This window comes from Staurois parvus, unplaced genomic scaffold (genome assembly GCF_062004578.1).
Source record: "Staurois parvus isolate SC_StPar_1 unplaced genomic scaffold, SC_StPar_1.0 ptg000011l, whole genome shotgun sequence".
Lineage (NCBI taxonomy): Eukaryota > Metazoa > Chordata > Amphibia > Anura > Ranidae > Staurois > Staurois parvus.
In genome coordinates, this window is record NW_028317807.1 from 22,149,560 (window position 1) to 22,166,674 (window position 17,115).

A 17,115-nucleotide genomic window follows, 5' to 3' on the forward strand; every position below is an offset into this window, starting at 1 on the left:
TAAATCTGAGACATCTGTTTATTAATATTCAAACCCCTGCGGATAATATGGGTGGCCGCTCATTACTGACCCTAGATGCCACAAAGGCATCTGATAGCATCGAATGGCCGTACCTTTGGAACACCCTCAAACATCTTGGTTTTGGGGATACATTTATTTCCTGGGTGCGACCTCTTTATAATGCCCCAAGTGCAGTTATCAGGGAGGGGGGTAGGGTTTCAAAACCATTTCAATTGGAGAGGGACACTAGACAGGGGCGCCCGTTGTCTCCCCTCCTCTTTGCCCTCTCTATTGAACCATTGGTAGCTCTCATTAGATCTGCGGAAGGCATCACGGTGTTTCGCTATGGTCCCACACGTGAAAAAATAATCCTTTATACTGATGACACGCTCCTCTTACTGGGTGACACTGCACCCTCCTTATGCACTGCCATGTCTCTTAGCTCTACTCTTGGCTCCTACTCTGGCCTTACTATAAACTAGTATAAATCCGCCCTACTGCCATTAGAGTATTTATCACCTTGTCCCCTACTGATTATGTAAACTAAATGTATTATCTTTGCTAATTAAATTGTTACTAAACCAAGAACCGTAAAATCAGTCTGTACAGTATATGCAGCAAAGCATGCTTGTTATTCTCACTGTGGAACCTAAGAGGTTAATCTTCTGCACTGTGTAAAAAATGCTGTTTGATCCTGACTTCTCTGCCCCTCCACTTGTTCAAATGTTCATTTATCAGATCTAAAATTGGGAACCAAATTGTTTCAATGATGCTACACAAGATTTTAATAAAGTAGGCATCATGCAAACTAGTGGAGGGTTTGAGACACAGATCTGGTCATTTTGTTAGTGTGCTCTATGATTACATACTTGTTATCACAATAATTTTTCTGATTTGTTTTAGATGAGCAAGTTGTTATGGGAAACAAGCTTCTTGTGTATATTAGGTAAGTAATGTTCCTTAAGGAGAACCTGTTGCCAGACCATTCATTTCCACAGCTTTCTTGCCGTGAGTTTATATGTGCATGTGACATATTTTATGCATGTTATTTACTTGTAAAAAGCATCCTTTGTGTTCAGAAGACCTGAGACTACTACTGAGCACAGCCATCTTGGTTGTGATATCAGCAGCCCCAACAGACTCAAGTGACACTTTATAGTATTCTTGTTTTCTCTTCCCTCTATATATGTAGTTATGTAGATGAAGGGTGGAGTGGAGAGCTGGGCCAACACAGAGAGTAATTAGTCACTGCCAAAGGAGGAGAGGGCTATTATGTGCAAGGAAGGAGTGGGCTATGCTAGGGAATTGACTAGTCAATTTCTCCAGCAAGCGCAGAGGCACATTGCAAGTGAATAAAAAGACATTTACAGAAAAGAAAAACTCGTTAAATGAGCATTTACATTTTTTTATTTGCATTTACCTGAATATCCTTGTCACAGCATCAAGCCAACCATTTGATCATTCGTCTCAGATTAAAGGATAAGTTCACCTTTGGTAATATGTTGCATGTTCCACCCGTTTTTAGGCATACGTCTAAATCTCCCTTGCCGCTGAAGCCCGATCTGTGTTAGGGTCGCGCTCCAGAGTCTACTGACAGGCGGTGAGAAAGCATTTCAACGCCTCCTCACCACCTGTTTTAACACCATTTTGGGCAAAAAAATTTGTTTAAAAAAAAAAAGAACATTTTTACATTGCACACAGTTGCGGGGCCTTTGTGGCACTTCCTTATTGACTTGAATGTATAGCGTTCGGAAGGCGGCATTACTACAAGTCCGGTCAACTTTGCCGCAAAGCATCATGGCCTCAGAATGTAAACACCCCCATCACCGCTTATTGCAGCGTATGAAGAGTGGTTGGCGGGCATGCACCTACACCCGCATGCATGTCAGATCTGTCCTTGCAGCTGCTGCATCCCAATTGACTTGAATGGGACTGCCTGCACAGGGATGCACAGAACACGTGTGCATCCCCTTGTGGGTAAAAACGTCTCTCCATGGGCACACGCTTTAGTGCACCCCATGTGAGCAAGGCCTTAGTAGGAATTAGCAGGAAATTTGTAAGTTATGTTGTGTTTGTGTGTATAAAAAAGTATGTTAGTGTTTTTTTAATGTATAAATGTGTGAGTTAGCGAGCGCACCATATAAAGCTGCTAATGCACAAAAAGGAACCACAAAACCTTTCTAGGAATATAACATAAAAATGGGGTGTGCAGCGCTATACAGATAAACACACTGTCATAAATATGACAAAAAGTAGAAAAGGTCCTATAAACTGAATGGTAAACAGTCCGAGGTAATATGATATCAATCCAAATAGGTATATTCCAGTGATGGAGTATATATGACTTCAATCCAAATGGGTATATTCCAGCATCCTAACATGAAGGTGTAGAAAAATTGCCCACTCACCGGAAGTGCAATTTAATGTGCACATAGAAATTCCATGTAGCCGGAGGTCCCGTGAAGGTACAGCCTGATGATAAAGGTATCCTCTGGTGGTTAATGAGGTGACGGCTGCCAGGGATGATGGTCTGGACCTATTTCCCAACTCCTCCAGCCTGGGCGGACTCCTGGAAAGCTGGGCTGAGATGTGGAGGCTCAGTGCCAGGTAATAGAGATGAAACCGCTCATGGTGTAGTAATGTAAAATTTATTTATTCAGGTATAAATCATTATGGTAAAAAGTAAGCGTACAGGGTGATAGTAACCTATACAAATATAATGTTAATGAGCTCTTGAATGCACTGACCAGTGGATAAATATGATGGCCACCGGACCTCCTGATCCGGTGGCGTGACGTCAAGGCGTGCAGAGGCTCCACTGGTCAGTGCATTCAAGATTTCATTAACATTATATTTGTATAGGTTACTATCACCCTGTACGCTTACTTTTTACCATAATGATTTATACCTGAATAAATAAATTTTACATTACTACACCATGAGCGTTTTCATCTCTATTACCTGGCACTGAGCCTCCACATCTCAGCCCAGCTTTCCAGGAGTCCACCCAGGCTGGAGGATTTGGGAAATAGGTCCAGACCATCATCCCTGGCAGCCATCACCTCATTAACCACCAGAGGATACCTTTATCATCAGGCTGTACCTTCACGGGACCTCCGGCTACATGGAATTTCTATGTGCACATTAAATTGCACTTCCGGTGAGTGGGCAATTTTTCTACACCTTCATGTTAGGATGCTGGAATATACCCATTTGGATTGAAGTCATATATACTCCATCACTGGACTATACCTATTTGGATTGATATCATATTACCTCGGACTGTTTACCATTCAGTTTATAGGACCTTTTCTACTTTTTGTCATATTTATGACAGTGTGTTTATCTGTATAGCGCTGCGCACCCCATTTTTATGTTTTTTTAATGGCAAAAATCAGTAGCACCTTCTTTTTATTCTACTGGTCGTGTTCTTTCAGAAATTATATGGTTTGGGGGGTCTTTTACAAAAGTGGAAAATAAAAACATCCAGATTTTTAAAGAAATTAGATTTTTTACAGTTTTGCGTATGTACGATTTTCTCCATTTCGCAAAAAGGTGCAAGTTAAATTGTGCAAATATTTGTTATTTATTGACTCAATACAGGTTAACATTTTATACTTGGTAGAAATTTAGCAGGAATTTGTAAAGTTTGCTGTGTTTGTATCTGCTAATAATGATTTTAGTGTATTTATAGCAAAAATATTGTTTTGATAAACATTTGTGCAAAAATTGCAGGACCTTTAAAATTAGTAGCACCTTCTTCTTATTCTACAGGTCATGTGCTTTCCGAAAATACATTGGGGGGTCTTTTACAAACTCTGAAAGCTATAAGGGAAAAATGAAAATCTCCTGATTTTCAGAGAAATTTGGCCATTTACAGTTTTGCGTACATTTGATTTTCACATGGTTTGGGGGGTCATTTACAAGCCATGAGGGAAAAATAAAGAAGCAATGGAATAATTGCAAAAATAGTCTGGCCACCTGAGTTTAAAAGTGGAGTGCAGGGCCTGGCAGCAAAAGGGTTAAAAAAAAAAACATGCACACTTTGGGATATATTTATCAAAAATTGCAGAATTGTTCATCCTGCGGAACTGTATGTACAGTCTTTCTGTGTAAATGAGGGCAAAATCGAATGTTACTAGGCTCTTTTCTCTCCAGGTTGAATGCTATTTATTCATAAAAATAGAGAAAATCAGAGAAATACGGAATTATGGCCACTAGATTGAGTTAATGATCACGGTAAAACAGGTATTTGTCTAATGAGAAAGCCCAGAATTCTCTGTATCATAAGATAATGAAAGAAATCTGAATAAAATGTTTGTTATACAGATTTTATGCAAGTAATAAGTAACATAAAAGATAAGTTTATAATGTTATAAACATTTTCTAAATAAAACTGGCCAAAACCATTTTAGTTTCCCTTTTAAGCAATAAGATTAAGTCCTCAATACCCTCATGTTTTGCATTGTATTGGTATTGTTCTGTCACATGTTCTGTCCCCCTTTGTAATGTACAGCGCTGAGCGAACTATTGGCGCTTTATAAATACTGTATTATAATAATAATAATAATAAGATGTGGAAAAAAAAATAACGGGCAACAGCAACATTTTGTTCATGTCTTACAGTGCAGGTAATACATTTCTTTTGTTGATTACTGCTTGAGGCTTTGACCTACAGCATATTCTTTTGTAAACATGGGATTTTTCTCATATACTATCACGTTTCTCAGAAGCAATCTTAATTTAGTGTGTGTGACTGCTACAAGATATTTGGTTCTTTTCTAAGCACAAAAGAATACATCTGTGTGATCTTCACTGAAAAAGGAGCACAAATCCTGCATAGAATTTACTAAAGGTGACTTCTTTCAGGATCCAATGCAGTGATTTCTAATATTAGCATGTGCTGAACTCAGATTTTCCAACTTGCTGGAAATGTCTGTGTACCACCATTTTATTCTGGAGATAAAAAAAATCAAATAGACACTTACTCATCTGACAACTTGCATGGAGGTTCAAGGCAGGCTCTTGTGGGTTCAGAGAAAGATAGATGTCATGTCTTTAGTGAGCACTGAATGAGACCATACTACAGCAAACTGTAAAAGGTTGTTGTTTTATCTCTAAATGAGACTGAGATCAGTGCACTGATAAATATGTATTAAAATGCAAACAAAAGCTCTAAATGTGTACATATTTGATTTACAGCAATGCCTTTTTATTTTTTTTTTATGTTTTACCAAATGTACAGTTTGTCACCAGTAAATATTCTGGGAAATCTCCACAGCAGGAACACAGACATTAAAGCCCAACTCTGGGCAAAAAAAAATAATGAACAGTGTATACTAAATGACTTTTTACTGGGTGGATTTCGCAAATACCTGTCAGGGCAGGGGCTGAGGAACGGACAGGCAGGCCTAACAATGTAACGCACTGGCTGACGACAACCACTACCCACAGACCGAAGTCCCTCAGGGCGCGGAGTCTAAGTCCCAGGCTGCCCTTCACCAGGGCCCCTGATGGTGGGGATGGACTTGACGCAGCCAGGAACCAGGTCGTGGCCCCCGAGACACCTCAGCTGCGGTAATGGCCACCGCCAATGGCGTGTAGCTGGTGGAAGAGACAAAAGAGTAGTCAGACAAGCCGAGTCAACAACAACAGGACAAAACAGTACAGGACAGCAGACGAGAATCACAGGTCACAAGCCGGGTTCAGCAACAGAGGGTCAGATCAAGGGAGAATACAAAGAATAGTCAAGTCACAAGCCGAATCAGATACCAGGAGAGTCACGAGAGTCAGAACAGAGTAATAGCAACACCAAGACACAAGACACAAGTGCAAAGAGCATGCGCGGGCCACAGGCTTATATGTCATCAGCCACACCCCTCTGGGGGATGGACCACAGAGACCTGAAGGCATAAAAGGATTCCCATCATGCACAGCAGAATCCAAGATGGACGCCAGCACATGGAGTAACATAACCTCAGGGAAAAGGTAGGACCTTGACAGTACCTCCTCCTCAAGGGCCCCTCCCCCTCCGCGGCTCAACAAAAGGTTTCTGAGGAAAGCGGGTATGAAAAGCGCGGAGGAGGGCAGGAGCATGGACATCCGCGGAAGGAACCCAGGAATGCTCCTCAGGACCATAACCGCGCCAATGAACCAGGAACTGTAATCGACCTTGCACCAATCGAGAGTCCAGGATCCGGCTCACCTCATACTCCTCATGACCGTCAACCCGGACAGGACGGGGCCGAGGCAGAGAGGTAGTGAAGCGATTGCAGATCAGAGGTTTCAACAGGGAAACATGAAAGATATTGGAGATCCGCATCCCAGACGGAAGGGCAAGGGCATAGGCCACCGGATTCACTTTGTGGAGAATGCGGAAAGGACCGACAAAACGGGGAGCTAGTTTGGGTGTGGGCACCCGAAGATTGAGGTTGCGAGTAGACAACCACACACGATCGCCGACCTGGTATGAAGGAGCGGGCAACCGTCTGCGATCAGCCTGGAACTTCTGGCGCTGAGTTGAGTCCCTCAAGGCCCTCTGGATCTGCCCCCATGAAGAACGCAGGGCAGCAAGATGGTTCTCCACAGCCGGAATGTCCTGTGGTGAGAACCTCTCAGGTAATACCGCGGGTTGGAACCCATAGTTGGCCATGAAAGGAGACATCCCGGAGGAGGAGTTGACCGCCGAGTTCCTGGCAGACTCTGCCCAAGGCAGGAGATCGGCCCAATCGTCCTGATGGTCTGAAATATAACACCGAAGGAATTGTTCTAAGGCCTGATTGGAACGCTCCGCAGCCCCATTGGACTGCGGGTGGTAGGCTGAAGAAAAGGAGACTAATACCCAACTGGGAGCAGAAGGCGTGCCAGAATCTGGACACGAACTGATTCCCGCGGTCCGAGACAATCACCTTAGGCAACCCATGCAGGCGAAAAATCTCCCTGGAAAAGACCGTGGCCAGTTCTTGCGCTGTTGGTAATTTTCTGAGTGGAATGCAATGGCACATCTTGGAAAACCGATCGACGATCATGAGGATGACCGTATGACCCCGAGACACCGGGAGGTCTACAATATAGTCCATACCTAGATGTGACCAAGGACGCTCCCCATTGGGAATGGGTTGCAGAAGACCCAAAGGGAGATGCCGTGGAGACTTATTCTGGGCACAGATCGAACATGCCGCTACAAAAGAGGCAATGTCGGCACGGAGGGTTGGCCACCAGAATAAGCGAGAGACGACCCAACACAGCTGGTTCTTCCCCGGATGCCCGGCAGTTTTGGCGTTATGGTAGGTACGCAGCAGGCGGGTGCGCAATCCCTCGGGTACGAAACATCTACCCTCCGGCTTCCCAGGAGGAGCATCAGTTTGAGCTGCCAAAATCTGCTCCCCAAGAGGAGAGGTCAGACTGGTGCGAATGGCAGCCAGGATCTGATCTGGAGGTATAAGTGAGATTGGCTCAGAGTCTTCCCTGGACAACTCAGAGTATTGCCGTGATAACGCATCAGCCCTGACATTCTTGGAACCAGGCAAATATGAAACCACATAGTTGAAGCGTGACAAGAACAGAGCCCATCTGGCCTGGCGGGGTGTCAATCTCTTGGCCTTCGAAAGATAAGTCAGGTTCTTGTGATCGGTAAGAATGAGGACCGGAACCGCGGAACCCTCGAGCAGGTGCCTCCACTCCTTGAGAGCCAGGATGATGACCAACAACTCCCGATCTCCAATCTGGTAGTTGCACTCTGCAGAGGAAAGCTTCCTGGAGTAGAACCCGCAGGGAAGTAGGGGTCCATCGGGCGACCGACGCTGAGACAGGAGAGCCCCTACTCCCGTCTCGGAAGCATCAACCTCGAGGATGAAGGGCAACCCAGGATTGGGATGTGAAAGAATCGGAGCCGAAGCAAAGGCGGCTTTCAGAGCCTCGAAAGCTATGATGGCCTCGGATGGCCACTCGTGAGGGTTACTCCCCTTCCTGGTTAGGTCAGAGAGAGGCTTTGCCAATGTGGAGAAGTTCCTGATGAACTTCCGATAGTAGTTGGCAAAACCCAGAAAGCGCTGAATGGGCCGAAGGCCATTGGGACGAGGCCACTGCAGAACCGCAGCAACCTTCTGAGGGTCCATGGAAAATCCCTCCGCGGAAATTATGTAGCCCAAAAAGGCAACTTGGGATCGATGGAACTCGCACTTCTCGAGTTTACAAAAGAGTCCGTTCTCACGCAATCGTTGCAGCACCTGCTTGACATCCTGGACATGAGACTCCATGGAGGTAGAGTAAACCAAGATGTCATCCAGGTAAACCACTACGCACTGCTGCAACAAATCACGAAGGACATAGTTTATGAATTCCTGAAAAACCGTGGCGCATTACACAATCCGAAGGGCATCACCAGGTATTCGTAGTGCCCGGTTCTGGTGTTAAACGCGGTCTTCCACTCATCCCCCTGTCTGATCCGTACGAGGTTGTACGCCGCCCTAAGGTCGAGTTTGGTAAAGACTGTTGCTCCCTTAAGGCGGTCGAACAACTCAGAAATCAAAGGAATCGGATATGCATTTTTAATGGTAATCCGATTGAGACCCCTATAATCGATGCAGGGCCTCAATTCCCCACCTTTCTTCTTTACGAAAAAAAAACCTGCTCCTGCTGGAGAAGTAGACTTACGAATGTGCCCTCGGGAAAGCGCATCCACAACGTACTCCTCCATGGCCTTATTCTCCGCAACCAAGAGAGGGTACACCCTACCACGCGGAGGAGTGGCCCCGGGTTGCAAGGATATGGCGCAGTCGTAAGGACGCTGCGGCGGTAAGGTACCAGCGCGTACCTTATCAAACACGTCCCGGTACTCCCCATAGTCGGTGGGCAACGCAGAGTCCAAGGAGGCATACAATACCTTAACCGGCCCCCGGATGCACCCGGCCCCACACTGTGGAGACCATGAGAGAATCTCGGCTGTTTGCCAATTGAAGGTTGGATTGTGCCTCTGGAGCCAGGGATACCCCAAAACCACCGAATAGTGTGGGGAAGAAATCACCTGAAAACAGGCCAACTCCCTGTGAACAGCCCCAATGGCTACCTCTATCGGCAGAGTCTCGTGGGTAACCTGCGGCGGCTGCAGGGGCCTGCCATCTATGGCTTCGAGAACCAATGGGGTAGCGCGAGCCTGCAGGGGAATGGAGTGCTGTGCAGCAAACGAGCTGTCCAAGAACAACCCACCGGCCCCAGAGTCTACCAACGCCTGGGCCGTCACCGAGCCCTCTGTCCAAGAAAGGACCACGGTGATCAGTGGCTTATCCTTGCGGAACGCCGGGGACGAGGAAACTCCACCCAAGATCCGTCCCCGACATGATCTCAGGTGCGAGCGTTTCCCGGACGGACCGGACAAGACTGCCGAAAGTGCCCACCGAGGCCACAGTACAGGCAGCGACCCTCCCGACGCCGAGCGGCCCGCTCCCCCTCGGAAAGGTGAGCAAACCCCAGCTGCATGGGTTCCCCACCAGACAAGCTATCCCCAGGAGGCGTGGGAGGAGAGGGAGGAACGGGTGGGACAGAAAACGCAGGTGCCAGTCGATTGGAAGGCCTCCGCAGGCGTTCCCTGAGTGAAGGCCTCTCCCTGAGCCTGGTGTCAATCAGGATCAGGAAAGAGATGAGCTCCTCCAACACCACAGGCAGTTCCTTAGCTGCAATCTCGTCCTTCAATGTGTCAGAAAGACCATGGGAAAACGCAGCCACCAGAGGCTCATTGTTCCAACCGACCTCTGCCGCCAGGGTACGAAACTCTATAGCGTACTCGGCCACGGTCCGTGAACCCTGATGCATGGTCATGAGCAGTTTGGCCGCCGAGGCAGAACGAGCCGGTACGTCGAATACCCTACGGAAGGCATCGACAAAACCGGAAAAATCTTGAATCACCGGGTCGTTCCTCTCCCATAAGGGATTTGCCCAGGCCAAGGCCTTGTCTGAGAGTAGGGAAATTAGGAACCCCACCTTTGACCTCTCAGACGGAAAGGCGTGGGGTATTAATTCAAAATAAATACCCACCTGGTTGAGGAACCCACGACACTGACTAGGCTCACCCCCAAAGCGCTGTGGAAGAGGGGCTGAACCAGTCATACCTCTGGGCGCCGCTGATGCAGCCGTCGAGGTGGTGGACGCAATAGGCGGAGAAGCTGCGGGAGAGACCACTGGAGTGACTACCGGCCTAATAGCACCAGGATCAAGGTGTGCAGTGCGTGCAAGCAGGGTTTGCAACGCCTGAGCGAATTGATCCAACAGGTGATCCTGTTGATCGAGTCTGGCGACTAGCATTGGGAGCGAAGGCCTGCCTGCACCGTCAGGGTTCATGGCACTTGTGTAATGTCAGGGCAGGGGCCGAGGAACGGACAGGCAGGCCTAACAATGTAACGCACTGGCTGACGACAACCACTACCCACAGACCGAAGTCCCTCAGGGCGCGGAGTCTAAGTCCCAGGCTGCCCTTCACCAGGGCCCCTGATGGTGGGGATGGACTTGACGCAGCCAGGAACCAGGTCGCGGCCCCCGAGACACCTCAGCTGCGGTAATGGCCGCCGCCAATGGCGTGTAGCTGGTGGAAGAGACAAAAGAGTAGTCAGACAAGCCGAGTCAACAACAACAGGACAAAACAGTACAAGACAGCAGACGAGAATCACAGGTCACGAGCCGGGTTCAGCAACAGAGGGTCAGATCAAGGGAGAATACAAAGAATAGTCAAGTCACAAGCCGAATCAGATACCAGGAGAGTCACGAGAGTCAGAACAGAGTAATAGCAACACCAAGACACAAGTGCAAAGAGCATGTGCGGGCCACAGGCTTATATGTCATCAGCCACACCCCTCTGGGGGATGGACCACAGAGACCTGAAGGCATAAAAGGATTCCCATCATGCACAGCAGAATCCAAGATGGACGCCAGCACATGGAGTAACATAACCTCAGGGAAAAGGTAGGACCTTGACAATACCTCATTCTGGCACATAAGATAGTCTTCAATACTCGCCTTTTCTTTGCTCTGGATATCTTGTTTCCTGCCCCAGAGACTAGATCTTTTCAGTTGCTTGTCATCTTTTTAAGGTTTGGTTCCCTGTTCTTATGCTGCCTCTGTGAGAGGACCCCCACCACTGGAACTTGCACCACCACCAATAGGAAGTGTTCACATCACACAGGTGGGCGTGGATACTCAGAACAAGGACCCACCAGATGTAAACTAAAGAGTAAAGGAGACTCGGTACCCAAACATTACATAACCACAGCATTATTTTTAATTTTTTTAATTTTTTTTTTTTTTAGCAATCAGCTGGAAAGGAGGGAAGGGAGAGTCAAACCTAAACTGCACCAAGTCTTCCCTTATAGCTGTTATGATATAAAGTACCCCCTCCCAAGATGCAGGAGAGGATGTTCTCATCTTCTTGCTGCTTAGTGTTGATTTCCTGAGTCAAAATCGTCTTGCTGCTGGTCACACCTGCACAGTCAGTGTCCAAAAGCTTCTATATGACCTATGCCTAAGGCTGGAGATGCTCAGGAGATGATTCCAAAAGACACTGCAAGAAGATTTTGTACTGAGCATGTCAATATTGCAACAGATTGTGCATCTGAGATGCAAATAAGTATGACTCTAGGGTGGGTTCCTTTTGGTCAGCTGGTTAGGCAAAATGGATAAATGCACTTTATATGAAAGTGCATTTATCTTTTCATTCTATTATACCAGTGAAGAAAAAAGGTTCTGTTATGGTTTGTTTTAAAATTCAATTTGGACTTCAGAAAGAGGGTGGCTGCCTAAGCCAATCGATTTGAAAAGACTAGTTATACACTTGAAATTCTGTAGAACCTCTAGTACCATTATATCAGGAGTGTTTCTGAGAAACATCTCTAAAGTGTAATAGGTAATAACTACAAAAAAAGAGGAAAGGTCCACTGTCTAAGTGGGGGCACCTGAGGACTGAACCTCAATATATAGGTTATTGAGCAGAAATGAAGAACATAGGCCTTATTCCTTCATAGAGAACAACAGATAATACTTCAGTATAAATGGCCACTTTTTATGTACTGTACTTAATGGGTTACCTAGCAGACCATTAATTGGATTGACTCATGAGCATAAAGCCAATCCGTTCTCTGTAGCCAAGGCATTGCAAGATCATATTGAAGCAAATTGCCCATATTTTTTTTTTTTTTAGGAAAAACTCTCTTAAGTTCTTTTAACCTGCTATTAGTAGTTGCTTTACTAGGGTAGCTATTTATATTGGAGATAGTTTATTTTGTTTTCCCCCCAATATCATCTTATGGCATTCTTGGTAATATGCCTCCCTTATCTATTTCCATAGCTCAAGTTTGGCTGGGCGAGCATATCCTTTAGGTGACATTCCAGAAGACCTCGTCCCACAAGTGAAAAACCAGGTTGGTGCTTATTTAAATTACTATTATTTCCTTAAACTGTACATGACTGGTATGCTTAATTTTCTGTACAACACATATCTGGTTCTTTTTTTTCCTAAGGGACATAAATAATATTACCACCATTTAATTCAAATAAATGATCTTTGTGCGGTGCTCTAGAGCAGGGATCTCCAAAGTTTCTAAACAAAGGGCCAGTTTATTGTCCTTCAGACTTTAGGAGGGCCGGACTGTGGCCAGTGGGAAAGGAAATTTTCCTGGCATCAGTGGGAGTAAACATAGCCACAGTTGGTATTAGGGTGAGAAATAGTGCCCCATCGTTGGTATGATTGGGAGGAATAGTGTTCTATTGTTGGTGCCAGCTGGCAAAATAGTGTCTCGTATCACTGGGAGGAATAGTGGCCCAAGGGCTGGATAAAGGCAAGCACAGGTCCGCAGTTTGGAGACCACTGCTCTTGGGAGTCATGGAGGTAACATATACCAGCAGGGCACTAATCTAAGTCAGCCCTATTTAACTGTCACTTGTTTTTACAGGTTTTTGAGTTCCTAATACGTTTGCATTCTCCAGAGGCACCCTGTGAAGAAGAGGTGTACCCCTACATCAGGACACTGTTGCACTTTGACACAAGAGAGTTCCTTAATGTTTTGGCACTGGTAAGTGGAAAAAAGTAGTTCATACTTTAATATAATCAATAACCCAGTACTATAGTTTATTACCGTCTTTCTTTTTCTAAGAATGCAGATGTGTAACTACCCTATTTAATACTAGGTGTGAGAGACTATCCACAATAACACCACTGTATATGAAGTGCAAACAACAGCATGCAAGCATATGACATTGCTGTTAACGGCATTACAACAGTGTTTTTAATTTGCAGGTCCTCTTAAACTTCTACTGATTTAATGCCTAGCAGTTTGTTCATAAAAAGATAAATATGTAGACTTGCTGTAGGATGCAACTAAGAAAATGTCAGGAACAACCTACTAGAACAGCTTAACTTTATTTGGGGTTAATCAGAGGCACTTTAAATGATGGCAAATGTGTACTGACTCCTATTTTGAATTTGATTACCTAATTCTGTACACAGCTACATCCCCAGTTATAAGATGGTGTGCACACTTATGCAACCACATTATTTTAGTTTTTTATGTTTTCTCCCCCCCCCCCCCCAAAAGATTTTAGTTTGTTTTTCAATTGAGTTGTACAGTTTATAGGTCATGTTAAAGGTGGAAGAAGTTCTGAAATGATTTACCTTTTGTCTCATATTTTTTTATATCACAGAAACCTGCTATATTAACAGGGGTGTGTAGACTTTTTATATCCACTGTAGGTTTATACATGTAGTTGTTTTTTTTCCAGGCACACGCGATGGTCTGTTTCGCTGCCATACAAGTAAAAGTCCTAGAACAATCACCAATCAGTTTCCTACCTAAAAAAGCCTGTAATGGGTGCTTCCGCAGGGGTCCTTTCAAGACAGTATAGATGAGTTGATAGGTATGGGACCAGAAATGACCACTTTTATCCCAGAAAATATGTCTAAACGTACAGAACAGCCCCTGAGACAAACTTAGGGATAGCCTGGTATCATGCAAGATAGACAATTAGGTACCAGATACCACCGCGTTAGCACTTTGTAATTGGTTTTAGTAGATAAGACATTGATAGAGCTGTTAGATGTACTGACCCATGTATCTTACCAATCTCCCTGAGATATATCAATCTCAAGGTCAGAGACCCAACTTGACAAGTAACCTGGCAGTGAAGAAAAGCAGGACATTAGCAGCAGCAGGTAGATAGTGGAAATAATTCTAAGGGTGTGAGGGTCAGTATTACAACAGTGTTCAAATGCCGTAAGCTGTAAAGGGGTATCAGAGTAACAAAGCAAGGTGAACACATATTTGAACATGATTGAACATAATCAAAAGTTTCTGTAGATGGTATGTTAAGCTATTCTTTAGGGGTTTCAAAGGACCTAAAGGATGAGTTCACCTTTTGTAACATGTTACACCCATATTCAGGGCCCAGCCCCTGCATCCTCCCCCCCCCCCCCCCCATCACCCATTGTGACAGCTAGCAGGGGATCTTCTCCCCCTGCTAGCTGTCACAATTTGAAAAAAAACGCAGCCGTGCGGGGCTGCCCCTTCCTGACTGTGTCATTCATTCAGAGTTCTGTGAATGGGAAACTACAAATCCCTGTTGCAGTTGTCGACTTGTAGTTCTCAATGAATTACCAAGGCGCTGTTCAGCACTGTGGTAGTTCATTGATTTTTCCAATCAGTGGAAAACTGAAGTGCCCGTACAAAGTATGAGTAGACAGCTTACACTGACAGTCTGCAGGAGTCTTGCTAGGCAATGCTTTCCAGGTGCCTAAAACAAAATATAGAAAATGCTAATTTGCTAATTTTTTTTACCTGCAAAAAAATGTGCATTTATTATTTTTTGTTAAAAGGTGAACTTATCCTTTAAGTCCAAAGGAACAAAGGATGTCATACAGGTGAGTCAAGTTTGTGCCCAACCACCAAAAAAAACTTTGCATAGATTCCCAACCAGGAGTGAAAATAGGTTACAAAACAATTGGATTAAAGAGAGGTGTGGGGGATGAACGTTTGGCATAATATTTAACCAAATACCACACCTAAAGAGAGTGGGAGGTATTAGGTCTAGAATGTGCTCTTCGCTCAGACAGCAGAAACCAAAGGAGATTTTGTGAGGAGAGGGGGGCAATAGAAACAGGCTTCTAAGTTGACATTAACCTGCATGTGAAGAAGTGCGAATTGGAATATTTGCAATCATAAAATAACTGGTTATGTATGGACCTCCCAATCCTCCTTGCAGCTAAGGTTGAAGTAAGCAATTTTTTACAAGCCATGGTCTAGTGTCACACTATATAAAGGCAAGGATCTTGGCCTGAAAAGAACACAAAACATGTGGAGGGATCTGCACTGGCAAGACCCTGAAATAATACAGTAACTTAGGTAAGAGTCATATTGATCACAGCGATCCATCCAAGCCAAGGGTTCGATTGATAGAACAAAGAACAAGGGAGATTAGGAACAGCCCTGCCATGTCCCGCATTGGGTAGGAAAGGTATTTGACCTGAAACCGGAGTATTTTGCAAACACCTGTCGGTCTTTACAGAGTGCTTGAATCCAAGTAGGAAAATTATTTCCAAACCCCCATTTGTGAAGAGCAAAGAAAAGATAATCCCTGGAAGGACTAACAAAAGCTATTTTGATATCTAAAGACAGCAATAGAGAGGTAATGTTTTGGGATTTGACTAGCTCTGAAGAAGATGAAGAAGGTGACGGATGTTATCTTCAGCCTGACGACCAAGTATAAAACCTACTTGATCTAGAAACACAAGACTAGGAATATTAGAACTTAGACAAGTGGCTAAAATTTTCACTAGTAACTTGATGTTGGGTTTTAGCAAGAAAATACAGTAGGTAAGAAAATAAAACCAGTTTGTATCATTTGTCAATGGTTTGGGAATCCTACTACTAGCTGCTGTAAGGGATTAATGACAAATGTGTTCTTTACCAAGATTATTAAAAGTTGAGGCCAACCTGGGACCAAGGCATTCAGCATTTTTTGTAATAATAAATGGCAGTAAAACTATTTGAGCTAGGTTATTTGCTAGCTTTAATTGCAGTTTGAACTTCCAAAAAAAAAAAGATATATCCTTTTCAAAAAGTGAGTGAAAATCAGGCAAAAGCTTAGGAAGGTCTATGTTATAAAAAAAAAAGAGAACCTGCCAATGATTAGTTTTAAGGTTGTAGAGATGAATAAAAGTGAGATAGGTGAGTTTGAAAAATCTGGGTAATTTTTAGGGGGTTACTAGTTAGCTGGCTATCTGTGAACTTAAGTTGGTAAGATTTAAATAAAGGTGTGAAACGATGAAGCCTACATGCTAACAAAGTGGTTTGTTCCCTTTATGGAAGTTTTGGAATTTTGTCCAATGTATTTGTTTCTCTAAGTTAGACAAGCAAAGGTTTAAATCGCAGCCAACATGTTCTAGTAGCAAGTTCCGAGGTAGGAGAAGATTTGTATTGTGAGGAGAGAGTTAAAAGTATATGGTCCAAGTGTAATCTCTTTTGAGCGTTCTTTTTTCGTGACATTACTGGAGAGTTAACCAAACATGGAGAAATAGACTTACACTTCTATTTGGATGTACAAGCAGATAGCAGGGTCATGGAGTAAGGAATCATTTAAAGCGGAACTTTACAAACATTCAACATTAATAATTATATTACCAAAATTAGGGTGTGTTGTAAATTACATCCAGCATTGTTCCTATTTCTTCTTGCAAGAGACTGCTATTTTGCTGAAGCCCAGTGCCCCTGAGCAGCAGTAAATTTTTAGGCTGTCAACAGATCGCCCTCTACATTGTCGGCGCAGTGACAAAAAATAGAGAGCAACTGAGCATTTGCAAAGCAGGATGAGACCGTGTATTGCTGGAATTTAAACAGTATAGGCACTTATTTTTAATGTTTTACATAGCTATACCTGCAAAAGGGGCCTGCTTGAAGTGATCTAGCAGAACTTAATTTTCTGACTAAAGTTCCACTTTAATTTCCAATATGGGAAAGATCCTATAGAAAGCAGAGAATCCAAAGTCATGGAGAGTAAGTCACAATCAGACCAGGATAAAGGCAAATGGAAGAAGAAGACCCCTGGAGAAGAGTTGATGTAAGCGCAAAAATGTGGTCTATG

At 44.3% G+C, this 17,115-nt stretch overlaps 1 protein-coding gene across 3 annotated transcripts in view; it reads left to right on the forward strand.

Annotated features, from left to right (window-relative positions):
• The window catches only part of VPS8 (VPS8 subunit of CORVET complex), a 300,342-nt gene that overhangs the window by 93,369 nt on the left and 189,858 nt on the right, over nucleotides 1-17,115 (forward strand). For all 3 annotated transcript variants that reach the window (XM_089671617.1, XM_089671621.1, XM_089671618.1), the window contains exons 25-27: nucleotides 904-946; nucleotides 12,332-12,404; nucleotides 12,936-13,055. In XM_089671617.1, the coding sequence (XP_089527743.1) occupies nucleotides 904-946; nucleotides 12,332-12,404; nucleotides 12,936-13,055 (236 nt within the window). The remainder of the gene's footprint in view (nucleotides 1-903; nucleotides 947-12,331; nucleotides 12,405-12,935; nucleotides 13,056-17,115) is intronic.